The 13,055-nt window shown below is 38.8% G+C and overlaps 2 protein-coding genes across 2 annotated transcripts; one reads left to right on the forward strand and one right to left on the reverse strand.

Moving 5' to 3' along the window:
- Window positions 1-270: 270 nt before the first annotated feature.
- LOC131243965 (uncharacterized) lies at window positions 271-6,510 on the forward strand. Its single transcript, XM_058243627.1, has 5 exons — window positions 271-410; window positions 2,342-2,427; window positions 2,714-3,019; window positions 4,090-4,172; window positions 6,022-6,510. The coding sequence occupies exons 2-5, from the start codon at window positions 2,373-2,375 to the stop codon at window positions 6,229-6,231; spliced, it is 654 nt and encodes a 217-aa protein (XP_058099610.1). The 5' UTR covers window positions 271-410; window positions 2,342-2,372; the 3' UTR covers window positions 6,232-6,510.
- A 2,362-nt stretch (window positions 6,511-8,872) lies between these two features.
- Window positions 8,873-9,556, reverse strand: LOC131244656 (uncharacterized). The gene has a single exon (XM_058244154.1). It carries the CDS (start codon window positions 9,407-9,409, stop codon window positions 9,044-9,046), a length of 366 nt encoding a protein of 121 aa, XP_058100137.1. The 5' UTR covers window positions 9,410-9,556; the 3' UTR covers window positions 8,873-9,043.
- Window positions 9,557-13,055: the final 3,499 nt, after the last annotated feature.

A 13,055-nucleotide genomic window follows, 5' to 3' on the forward strand; every position in this document is an offset into this window, starting at 1 on the left:
ACACTTTCTGTTTAAAGAGCACCTTTGGATTTTCTTTTTTCAAATTTGAACCGTCTTATAATCGTCCATCGATCATAATCAAATAAGCTTAACGTTTGGGTCATGATACATCTAAAGTGGGATCCACAACCTGGACAGTTTAATTTTAATTGATTGTATTCCAATTATGCAATTTCTAAGTATTTCCTAAGTGCCTGCGTATCATCAATCACACTCTGCCAGAGTATCCCGTAGGGCAGTTAATGGGCCGGGCTGGCCCGTCTGGACCAGCGCTCGAAGAAAAATCCTTATTTCCCTCCTGCAACTGCTTCATTCCTCCTCACCTCTCTCTCTCTCTCTCTCTCTCTCTCTCTCTCCAACTGGACCAACAGACACGACGCGGTGGCCATTGCAGCAGAGGCCTTAAACAGGTTCGCCCCCCTTTCTCTCTCTGATCTTAAGGAAAAGAAAGACGGTTCCTCTTTCAAGCTGTTTGGATAACTGACAGGAAGCGCCTGCAAAACCCTGAGCTATACGAGGCCTACCGTGATGAATGTCTGACATTCACTCCGTAAATCAGCTGGGCCACACAACGAGAACAATATAAAATCACGACTGCTACCTAATTCACTCGGTGTGAGCCCGGCTGAGATCACAACTAATCTTATGGCAAGGGGTTTTGATCGGGTAAGGGGCTAGTTTCCAACCCAGGGTGCATCTTGAATGAAGATCTGAACCGTTCATGGTCTGGATTCAATGTTACCCGAGCCGCAGTAAGAACGAGTGATTGTATATGAAGAAGAATATTTAATGGCTGGTATTCAAATTCAAGATTCAAATGTCAGGCTGATCAATGAAGCATGACTATAAGGCCATAGCTTCCATGTACCAGTGGCCTGATTTTTGGTGTGTCCCTTCGTTATAGTGGTTCATGCGTACCGAATGTGTTGGCTGGCATATACAAAACATGGACACCATATTCCATCTTGAAGTTTTTATGGTAGGGGTCGCCCTCCTCAATGTCCTCCATAATGAAGCCTGATTCCAAAATCCAGCCTTACCCATAACTTAAGTCACAGTCACACCAAAGGCAACTAGGGAGGACATTGAGGAGGGCAACCCCTACTGTAAAAACTTCAAGATGGAATATGGTGTCTGCCATGTTTTGGATATACCAACCAAACCATTCGTCAGTAGCAAACCACTAGGATGAAGGGACTTACCAAAAATCAGGCCATTGAAATCATACCACGTACACACCTCAGGTGGGCCCCACAGCTTGAATGCATGGTAAATCAATTTATGCTCAAACGCATGTGGATATGACAATAGAAAGAAAGGTACCTGGTGCTGCTTATTGCAAAGTGTGGGATTATCAAACCTTATTCCTTTACCTACCCAAAGAGAAAAGTTTTGATAATGCCAGTCACCGGCAAAGTGTGATTGTTGATGCACAGACTCAAAGAAATTGTACATGTGGTGTATATCTAATTCAATAAACTGGATAAATTGTGAGATTTAAATTAAATTGATGATAGACCAAAGGTCATTGATCCAAATTCTAACTGCCCAATTGGTGGACATTAACAAGATAGTTGAAATGAGAATAGCAAATGGTTCACATTTAATAAAATGATGTCAATTAATCAGAGTTTAACATCACTCAATTTGATCTGATTTTAGTGTGATGACCAATCCACACTCCACAGTGGCCAGTGGATCCCATGATTTGAATGGTCTAATTTGAGTAAATATGTGCTACGTGTGGAATTTTTAGTGCATGCCTATCATACATCACACTATTCCAGAGTATCAAAGGACTACACTTTTTTTAAACCTTTCCAAAATGACACAAATGACCTAGACTCATCACAACTTGCCCCTTGTTGGACTGAGTTAGGCTGAGATGGGTCTAATGCATGTATCAAAAGCCCAACACATCTCAGTTCCCACCCAAACCAATACGAATTGGTTTTACTGAGTTGAATCAGACAATGTTTAAAACCATGATATGAAATGCTGACCATTACACATTGCTGGGTGTATTTTTCGATCTTTCTCCCTATACCTCCCTTGCTATTCTGTTAGCTTATGTAACTCCAAAACATTTGAATGAACGGAGCCAAGCCCTGATACTAGTTCAGGAATATAACTGTAAATGTAAGTGCTTCCTGTAGAAATGAAAATGTGAAATTCTCAACTATATTTCTGCTTCTTGGTTAAATTATTATGCATTCTTTGTTATGTTTTAGGCATGGATAACCTATGTTTAGGTAATCGGTTATGTGGCACGACCTTCTTTTATACTGATTTTACATTTATGCCCTGTCTGATCTGTGTTATATGGCAATGTTTCTACAGTTTGGGACATTGGATTGTCTGAGAAACTTTAAATGACCTCTTTGACAACTGCTGCAGTTCAGAATGAAAATTCACGCATCCATACAGGTAGTTTTGTTTCACTTTTGTACCTAGGATATAAGTGTTGGACCACTGAAATTGATTGTGAGATTAAAAATTGGCAGTTCAACTCAGAAATCAACAAGGTTGACTCTATTTGGCTGACCTTTGAGTGTTGAGTCCAGATAATGGTTGTATAATTAATCAGTGATCTTTCTTTGACTTGGTCAAGTCATACCAAGAATCCGAAAGACCAATTTCTGAGTCGATTATGAGTGTTTGAACAGGTCAGAAGCTTTATGATATCTTGACAAGCCTTAATTGTTAAGTTCAGGAAAAGGTGCTGTTGGGGCAAAGGCGGATGTGCCCAAATCTGAGCAGAAAGGTCAGAAGGTCCGAAAAGCATTAGCAGACATTTCAAAGGTTGGAAATGCTTCACTACCCGGTGCCACAAAGGTATGTTCTGTAAAGGGGAAATCTGCAGTACGCGGCAATGGGAAACCCGAGAGCATCCCACAAAGCTATGGATTGACTGAAGAGGAAATAAAGAGATGCAATGAATGGGCGAAGGAAGGGAGAGAGCATGTGCATTTTTCAGGAAACGATGCCCATGCCGTTGAGAAAGATATTGCAGAGGAACGTAAGTTGCTAGTCCATCCTGAATTCTGTTCACTTGTTTCGTTTCTTACGTTTCAACTTCATTTATATATAAAAAAATGTTTTGGAATCACTTTGTTATCTTGGGAACCACTTGAGTTAACTTCAATGCCCAAAACAATAGTTATAAATAGCTATAACTTGGCCTTAAATTGGATGTTAACAATAAATTTTCCTTGAATGGTTCAATCCATGCAATTATTTAGATTTATCAGTCGATTGGAGGGTTACTTGGCCCATTAAATGTATTTTTCTTTCTTCAAGAAAAGAAAAAAAGAAAGAAAGAAAGGAAAACAAACACCGGCACTCTCCAAAACCAAATTGTGAACTTCTTTGATCATCATCATCATCATCATCATCTTCTTTTTCTTTGATCATCATCATCAGCATTGTCATCAACATACATTAACACCCTCTGGACCTGCTAACATTGTTACAATTTCTCAATGTGTGGTACCCACATGGTGGAATTTGCTATCAGTTCATTTTGAAGAAAATACTTCCATTATCCAGTTAAATATTTTTCTTATCTACATATTCGAAATTTATAATACTAGAAACCTCTCTTCATGAATTAACTTAATCAAAAATAAAATATGATAATTCCTCGGGGAAAAGATCAACACAATAAAATACCGCATGAAATTTTTTTTGCTCTCTATTATTCTTTAATATGTAAATCTTTTGAGCAGGTTCCTTGTATATACTCATTCTACAGGAAAGTGGATTATGATCTTTAGTCTTTCTTTTTTGTTTTCTCTAGTTTTTGTACAATTTTTTTTTTGCTTAATTTTTCATTTGCTTTTCAATATTTTTAAATTTTCCAAGTAAAAACAATTATGACTTGCATGAGTAGTTGATTTAACCTGGTCAAGTCATGTATTTTCATGCCACCCTAGTGAACTTTCAATCATGGTTTGTACTTTGAATTTTCATGTGTTTTCTTTTATAATTTCTTGTCGTCATGTCCTAATGCTTTATTTCTTCTTCTTCTTCTTCTTTTTTTCCTTTTTTTTCCCTTTTTTTTAAAATTTTATTTATTTATTTTTTTAGGTGTGAAGAAGAAAGTTGATAAAGTAATGTCTGCATTGAGGGAATGGACTCAAATTTCCTATGGTTTCGAAAGGCCAACAAAGGTGTATATCTAAATTGTGGTATTGTTGCCTCTTTGATTCGTTAGAAAAGCAATGCTATAGGCAGCAGTATGTGATCTGTATCCTATCTCCTTGTGTGGAAAGGTTTATTTTTTATTTTTATGTTTATTATTATTATTATTAATTTTCTTTTTTGGAAGAATGAAAGGTTTATGCATTTTGCAAGCCAATTTTTAGAAAGCTTGAACTTGGAGTAATAAATGGGAGCAATGAATAGAAGTATGAATGTGTAGAAATAATAGAATGATTGGAGAAATGTTGAGAACTCTGTAGCTTCAATTTATTGAATAGGTGGATTTACTTAATATGATAACTTGAATTTAATGACAACGAGTGGGTTGGTAAGTTAGGGTTTGGTCTCAGTTTGTTGAAGTCCTAAGGATTAGGGTATTGAGGTTCCATTTTTAGATGATGGAAGAGGACTAACACAAAGGATAAGGAAAGAGGAGAATAGAAGAGTACATGTGGGCCGATCTATTTTTGGTTTAGGAAGAAAGGAAGGAGAAAACTAATAATCAATAAACTTATTTTGTTGGGATCTTCTGATAGCAAAACGAGAAAAGCCGGAAGCCATTCAGTTTATCTATTCCAGACAAAATCAATTTTTCTTTAAAGGTCAATACCATCTAGGAGTTGGTGGTCAATCCGTCACCAAAATGAATTTACCTAGACATATGACTTGTTCCGGCGTCGAGCTTTCAAACTTTGCCATGAAATATGCTTATTTAAAAACTGTAATATGACCTGCAAATTATCACTTGGTACCTCATGTTGCCATTGACTTACTCAGGTTTGGTGGTCAGACCATGGCACTGCTCCATTTCCCAACCTTGGGTTCTGGGCTTCTTTACTTCCAACTGTTGGAGGTTATTGTTCTTCAATGCATCCGACTTATTGAGTTACTTCAGTTTTTCTATCTGTGCTTTTAGTTGCATCAATATGTTTTCAGGAGAAATGATACAGTAGAGCCAGTGGAACTGGAATATGGTAGCGAACTAGAGCCCCAATCCACCATACATGTGGCATGATCAGTTGGTACCACCCATTTGGTGGCACCGACTGTGGATGGTAGATGTTTAAAATAAACATAACGACTGGATGATCCTAGCCATCCAATTAGTATCCTTCAAAATCGTTTAATGGCTGGGAATTACCAGAGAGAATTGCTGGGCAGAGATGACTCGGACTACCTGATAGGTGTATTTTTGAATGATGACACTTCCATGATACATGCTACTAGATGGGTGGTGCTGATTGATATGTTCCATTGTCATTTTCACTAAGGATAGGGATCTATAATATTCTGGTTCTACTGGCTCCGCCACATTATTGCCCTTATATCCAAGGCTCCTCTCTATACTAGTCTATGATTTTAAGTTGTGCTTTCTGCTTTATGTCTTATTCTATCCAAAAAAGACACCACATTTTTGACAGATTGATGTTGTTTGGCATAAATGTTGGAAATGTGTGATGTTAGACTTTCACCCACATGGTTCTTGAAAAAGAATTATTCATGAAATTTATCATTTCTAGATATCGAGATATGCTATTTATACATATGGATGTCTCAACACATCGAGCTTTTTTCATGTTGTCATATTTGACATGTTAAGTTTGTTCATTTGCTTTTGTCCCTGCACCCATAAATCCCATTCTTCATCATCAAAGGTATTAAATTTGTAACACACCAAAAGAAAGAAGAAGAATCAGTAGAAAAAAAAAAAAGGAATTTTTTTTTTCTCCGGCTGATGCTTGTCATCATCATATTGTTTCTTGTTTGGTATAGAAATGAACTTTTCATATTCAACTGTACCTGATTCTTCTGTTTCAGGATATTGGAAAAGAATTTGAGGAATTTACAAAGCTGGAGCCAGAACCAGAAGTGCTTCTTCCTCTCATGAACACTTCACTCTCAAGTTCAGGTAATGAAGATATTCAAGATCCATTCTTTCAAGAAGAGAATGATGTTTGGCCGTTTCCAGACTATTTTTTTGAGCTGAGGCTGAAGGAGGAATATGATGGAGATGCAGCTTTCTTGTGAAATGGTCACCTTCCAGCTTGGTTTTAGCTTGTTTTCTTCTGGCTACTCATGGCTCCATGGTTGGTAGAGATTGACACAGTATTTGAAATCTTGTTAGACTTCTTGGTAGGGATTAGCATGCCTTGGTCGAATTCAGATACAAGGACTGATGCTTGTGAATAGATTGATCTTGGCCATCTGTGTGGTCATTTCTTTCCTCAAATTAACCTCAGGTGATTGTTATGTAGTTACCAACTAATTCAAATTTAATGTGATGCGCTGGTGAACTATTAATTCAAAGTGCATGGCCCATGTGGAAAAAAGAATGTTACAATCATCCTATTTTTAGTGCGGGAAGCTATTCTTTGATGAGGAATGATCACCTAAATCAGACATGCTACCCATCTCATGTTCATGGTGTCACATGTGTAGGACATCTGAGCTGTGCACAAGATGCATGGACCCCGCCATGAAAATCTGCTAGCAGAAAAATCTGGCCAATCCACTCATCAGCATGCCATGTGTGTGAATTGAATCTGACTGTTAGCAAATCTCATTTAAACTGCCTATTGTTTCATACAAGGTGGCACCCCTAATGGGTTGACTCGCATGTCTCTAATGTCCTACAGAGGTGACATGTTGGCATATGATCTGGGTTTCATATGAAGTTCACATGCAACTGGTTGTAGGTGATCACTCTTCTTCTTTTCCGCTTAAAAAAAATAATAATAATAATAAAAATAAAAATATTAAAAAATATATATATATTTAAAAAAAAAAATTTAAAAATTAAAAATCTTTTCTTCGTGTTGTTTCAGTTTCTGATGTGCACCACCACGAGTTTTGGATTTCTATGCTAGCATTAATGATGACATGTATCTGGTGGAGAAGGGATTACAGCTTTCATTTGCAGGACCTGGAAATGCAGATCCACAGGACAATCATTCCGTGAAGTCCCGATTTGAAATTTATCTTGATGAATGAAATGTAGTAAACTCAATGATGGTCTTCTTTAATTTAATATAATTTATCTTTTTTTTGGTGGCGGTAAAGAAATCATGGGTTATCTTTCTTTTTCCTTATTAGGATTTGAGGGCCCGTTTGGGCGGAGTGGGTGGAGCGACATGTGCCGCCCAAATCACCATGGCAACGATAGCTATTGCCTGATGACAAGAAATGTCCTTTTTGGTTTCCAAACGAGAAAAGGCCTGCGATCCCAACACTAGAATTTGCCAATTACCAATGGAAAAGGTAGAACAAAAAACAGAGAAGTCCTGATGATTCAGCAGACTGCCCAAATGGTTCCCAGGTAAACAAAATGTATCGTCATATGTCTATGACGCCCACAAATGCAAATGCACGAAAAAAAAAAAAAGCAATCGAAATAATGACATTAAGGGCTTTTAGATTTAACACCCCCAAATGCAAAATGCCACCATTTGTCTGAAATAGGATCTCTACTGATTCACAATTTTATTTTATTTTATTATTATTATTATTATTATTATTATGAGTCTGTGGATCATGTAAAGCTTACAACCATAGTTCTAAAACTTGGTTTATCTACTTGAAACTTGGCTGAGTCGACTCGATTTGACGAGATTTCAAGCCAAGTCATCAGGAAAGTCAGTCCTGCAATGGACTTGTTTCGGACTCAGTCGACTCAACACCGCTCGATCCGAGTCACTCATTTTGTGAGAGGGATTAACAGGTTTTGAACCCAGAACCTATAGGGTAGAGAAGCAAGTGCATGAAATTACCTTACATTGAATTTATTTATTTATTTATTTTAAATACTTAAATAAAAATTACAAACCAATTTATTTCAGTATTATAATTTTTAATATTGAGTCAATTCAAGTCAAGTCTTCAAATCAACCTGACCCAGCTAAACATCGACTCAAAAGCCATGAATATAAATATGCCCAACGTGGCCCAACTCGGCCGAGTCATCCCTGACTCGGCTGAGTTCCTACGCGACTCAACACCAGAGGAGTCTGTCGAAGTCGCTGAATTTTTTAATCCACGCATGTATTCACTTCTGTACACGTTTTATGCATGTGAAAGATCAGACTGGTCCATTCACACTGCACTGGAAATTGCAATCGTATCATCCTAGCCATTGGTTGATGACAGTTAGAGAATTATTACGCAAAGCAGCCTAACTAGAAGTCACTCCTCTCATTGGCCGGCTAGAATAATCTCTACCGTCCTACCTTCGGGATATTTCACATGCATGGTAGCGTTCAGCAAATTAACGTTCTGATGGCCTTATACTGAAGAAAAGGAAGCATTGTGTCCTGTTCAAGGTTTAAAGTATCGTCTGAGACCGTTATATATCGTCAGATACGTAACGGTATCGTCCATGCACGGTCCGGCCCGACAGCGGGCGACACATGGGCGATACGATACCTGATACACCGACCATGGTCCTGATGCAGCGCGGTATAAAGTTTCCTATTGCATCTCTTCAGGTAGGCCATGGTTCGGTGATCCAGTCCGATGGTCTGGTGGGCCTCACTTGTGAATTGGAGACGACATCAGGAGTAGTCCCTGATACAAGGATATTGACCCCAACAAAATGACCATATATAATGCCCTTGGAATGTCGTCAAGGAGGTTCTCTTTGTAATTTCAGATCTTTGAGCGTGGTTTCAGCAAATTTGCTAAAACAATGGTAGATCTCTTTAAATTTCAATTTAAAGTTCCACATGAGCTAAGAATTCAGATGAGAAGATGGCAAAGACAGAAAACATAGCTTTAATCAGACAATGTAGAAATTAAGAGAGAAAGACGACCACAATGACTCGCCGGAAACTGACCCACATGCTGGTCATTTCTTGGCGAAGAGTCCCCCAAAGCCGCCTGACTTATTCTTGGGTGGCACGGTGACGGAGTTCTTCCCTGTCCCACCTCCACCGTTCTTCTCCTCGACCTTCTTGAGGATTGGGTCCGTCTCCAGCAACTGATCTTCCTTCTGCAATCCTCCGAGAATAAAATCAAGAAGACTCTTCTCTTCGCTGCTGCCGCCCTTTGCAGCTGTGGCAGCAAACACTCTCCAGGTAGCAGCTGCTGGCCCGAAAGCTAAAGTGAAAGAAGCCATTTCAATCTCTACTTCTCCTCTGTCCTTTTTTTTTTTTAGTGGTTGTAACTCAGAGAGCAATGTACATGGGTGCGGTGATATATAACTCACATTCATGCAAGCGAATGAGAGCCGTTGGATGGAGGATGAGATTGAGGTATGGGGTTCATCGGATGGTCCATATGTAGGTGGGCCCCACCTATAAGCGTGGGAACGTTTGAAGCACGAGTTCTCCCCAAGTGGCTTATCCTAAGGGAGCTTTTTTTTTTTCCTGGTATATGCAAGGTCCAAGAGAGAGTTCTTACGTTTTCTTGGGTTCGTGGATGAGGGGCCTCATCTTCTGGTTTTGGACGTGGATATGACACGTGGCAGATTTAGGAGCGATGGTTTCTGGCAGGTCCATCTATATACGTTTTGAAGTTAAAAAGATGTCCACAGGCTCGCTTTTGTCATGCGCGGGCAAACTACCACTGTCAATATTATCGTGGTTGATCAATCCACGCGTGACGCTGGAAGGGCATCCAAGAAGATCACCCTCTTCCTTGAATCCGCCATTAATTAAAAATAAATTAAAAAAATAAAAAAAATCCATACTCTATTTCGAAATTATCCAAAATATTCAATTACACTGCTAATAATAATAATAATAATACTAATAACTCAATTCCTAATTCAAAATTATCCAATAATATAGCAAAATATAGCAAAACTCTTAAGTCTAATTTGCCAAAAATAAAAAGTTTAGATTAACCTTATCAAAGAATTCTTAGCATAATTATAAATATATTATACAAGACGTAAATTCTAAAACTCTAAGATGATATGAAAAAAATAAAAATGACTAAAACCATTTTTTTTAAAAATCACAATTTTAAATAATGGAATGGTGCGCTTTCTTGTGAAACAGAAGGATGCTACTTACTATGGAGATCAGTTGACCCTAGATGGCCCGCTATATAAAGATCGATATATAGTGCATTTTGTGACGATGCTCGGATAAAAAGTTACAACTAATTTACCGTCCAAACTTTGAAAGTCAATTTCTCCCACATTTGAAATAAATTTCTTCGATTTAAACACACTTGGGCCCAGTTATATCATGCCCTAAGTAGGACTAAGCCTGGATTTGACAGGCTACATACTTCCACTTACATTTGGGCTTCCTTTTGTACAGTTGTACCAAGAATGCATATGCAGCCCTTTTTGTTTTTATTTTTTATTTTTTATTTTAATTAAAGAGGAACTTTCATTAAGAACGACCTATAGATAGGGATTTCGGGTGCCCTTGGGGCAAAAAACAGGGGCACCTATCATAAAGGCGGTCATAGGCGACCACCAAGAACAAAACTCAAAAGCTTTACAACTTCACACAGTGCATTGTAACGGCACCTAACCCCACTTTGTTTAGAAACAGTAGACCTTGAACACAATGCGGGAGATCCTTAATTTGATCAAAGATCATCGTCTTCTGCCCCTCGCTGCCCTCTCTCGCCATGCCATCAGCCGAATGCATATGCAGCTTGCTCTACATCAATAGGGATCACTATCAATGCTACTCTCCACCCAAAAAAGAACATGTGCTTGAGATCCAAGCCATCCATCAGGGGGGTCATTGCATGCATCTCCCATGGCTCAAAAATCACTTTGGTGAGTCATTGCGTCATTGTAGCTTTGTCATAATTATTTGATGCCTTTTTAAACATGGTGCAAGGCTTGTCTACTACTTATTTCATATAGATAAAACAAAAATAAGAATAAATTATCTAAATTTTATTAACCTTGAAGAGTTGAAGTGATTCTAAAAAAACGTTAAAACCTACTTATCCCGGCGATGTTACATGTCCAACTAATTTGCATGTGTTGGTTGTGTGTGTGATTATTCCTCTGATTCTATGTTTAAAATAGCCTTGGATTACAACCAATGGCATTCATCATCTCCCATTTTTCTTCTCTTTGATTATTGACGGCTTTTTGATGTGATTATCAAGAGAACCCGTAAGGAGACATTGAAGTTTGAAATTAAACCTTTTAAACTGAGGAGAGCTCAGAAAGGATCAAAGGAGGGAAACTTGTGTGGGACTCACCCACAAGTGGTTGCCTACAAGTGAGCCCACGGGCCTAGCTATATCCAACAGTAAGCCACTTCAAGAATCTTTCGTGAAAAAAATAAAAAAGAAGGCTGATTGAGTCATCAGGTGGTCATACATATAGCTTGTATATAGATGTTTGACCCCTCTTTAACCATTCATTTATGACCGTACATGCCGATTGTCATGTGTGAGATCTGGATGGTTCATTAGGTGGACCACCCAGTGGATCTCTCTTTAATCATCAGTATATAAATGACATTAAAGGACATAAATCATAAATAAATTTTTTATTAGTGACCAATCAATGACGCCCCAAGAATGCCTTGAGATCATCATGTATGTACCAGGATGGGTACATGGTTAGTAGGGCTGTCAATGGGCTGGGCCTAAGGTAGGTCTCGGATTTTGAAGTGTTTCAGGTCAGGCTGGCCCTATTCAAAATTCTGATTTTTCAGGCCTGAGCCCGGCCCATTGACACCCCTAATGGTTAATGTTGTCAGCGGAGGGCCAGGCCGGGTGTTGGCTTTGGTTTTGATTTTGAACTGATCAGTCCAGGCCTATCGAAATTTTAAATTTTGTCTGTCCTGAGCCTGGCCCATTAACACCCCTATACATGATAAGGGATCAGTAGACATGAACAAGCAGTGCCTTGATAGCATGGGTGAGTCGACTCGGACTCGGTAGCACCCAACTCAACTCAGGACCGATTGAGTCCGTCCGATTCACCGAATCTCTTAACATGTTTTACAGGCGAGGGATCAGATTAGCATGTTTACGTTTCTTTAATCCCATGGAAGTTGTCTTTCTTCTCATTTCCTTCCCTACTGTTTCAACCTTCACACCGGACAGAGACAGGTGATAGTTGGTCAATATTTCTTAAGCTGTGGTGTCGCATCCAAGCATAGAGGCACATCAATCTAGTATGTCCAAATCACAGGGCCCATATTGGGTGGAACATGGACCGTTGATCACAATGATCCATCGACCCCACGTCCCACAAAATGAACAAACAAAAATAGACGGTCAGGATTACTCAATCAGTCGGAATTCGACCTATCAGCTTACCATGACTGCTTGCAAGTGGTCAGACACCACAAGTTGACAATGGTGGTAAACTGTAACTTGTGCTGTCATTCATGAGGCCGCGATTAATCTCTGTTGTGGGTAACATCAGTAGATTTTGGACTATTTTACCCACACGATTAATCATAGAAGAATTTATAAACTATATGTTCCAAAGTGATATCAAATGTATTCCAATCTTCAACTGGGGGTGATTTTGTCTTCTACAAATTTATTTTTTTTCATGCGAGAGCCTGGCATGACTACTTCATGGCCTTTTCTTGTCTTACAAGACTGATAAACGAAGTGGATTTGCTACGAAAATCTCTATGGCCCCACACAACTTCCGACTACATGAAGTCCTGGTTTCCGGAATAAGTGCAACCTAACACCGTGGGGCCCACCTTGATGTATGTATGAAAATTAAGCAGATCCAAAACTCAACTGGACCATACAGTAATGCCCACTGTAATATTTGCTTTCCATCCAACCTGTAGATGAAGGGAAAAAGAAAATAAAAACTTTTTTCTCCCACGAGAAAGTTTTAATGGTGTGCGTTACTAATATTTTATTCAGTGTGGTCCACCTGAGATTTAGATCTGCCATATTTT

The sequence above is a fragment of the Magnolia sinica genome, chromosome 4, assembly GCF_029962835.1.
Source record: "Magnolia sinica isolate HGM2019 chromosome 4, MsV1, whole genome shotgun sequence".
In the NCBI taxonomy this organism is placed as follows: Eukaryota; Viridiplantae; Streptophyta; class Magnoliopsida; order Magnoliales; family Magnoliaceae; genus Magnolia; species Magnolia sinica.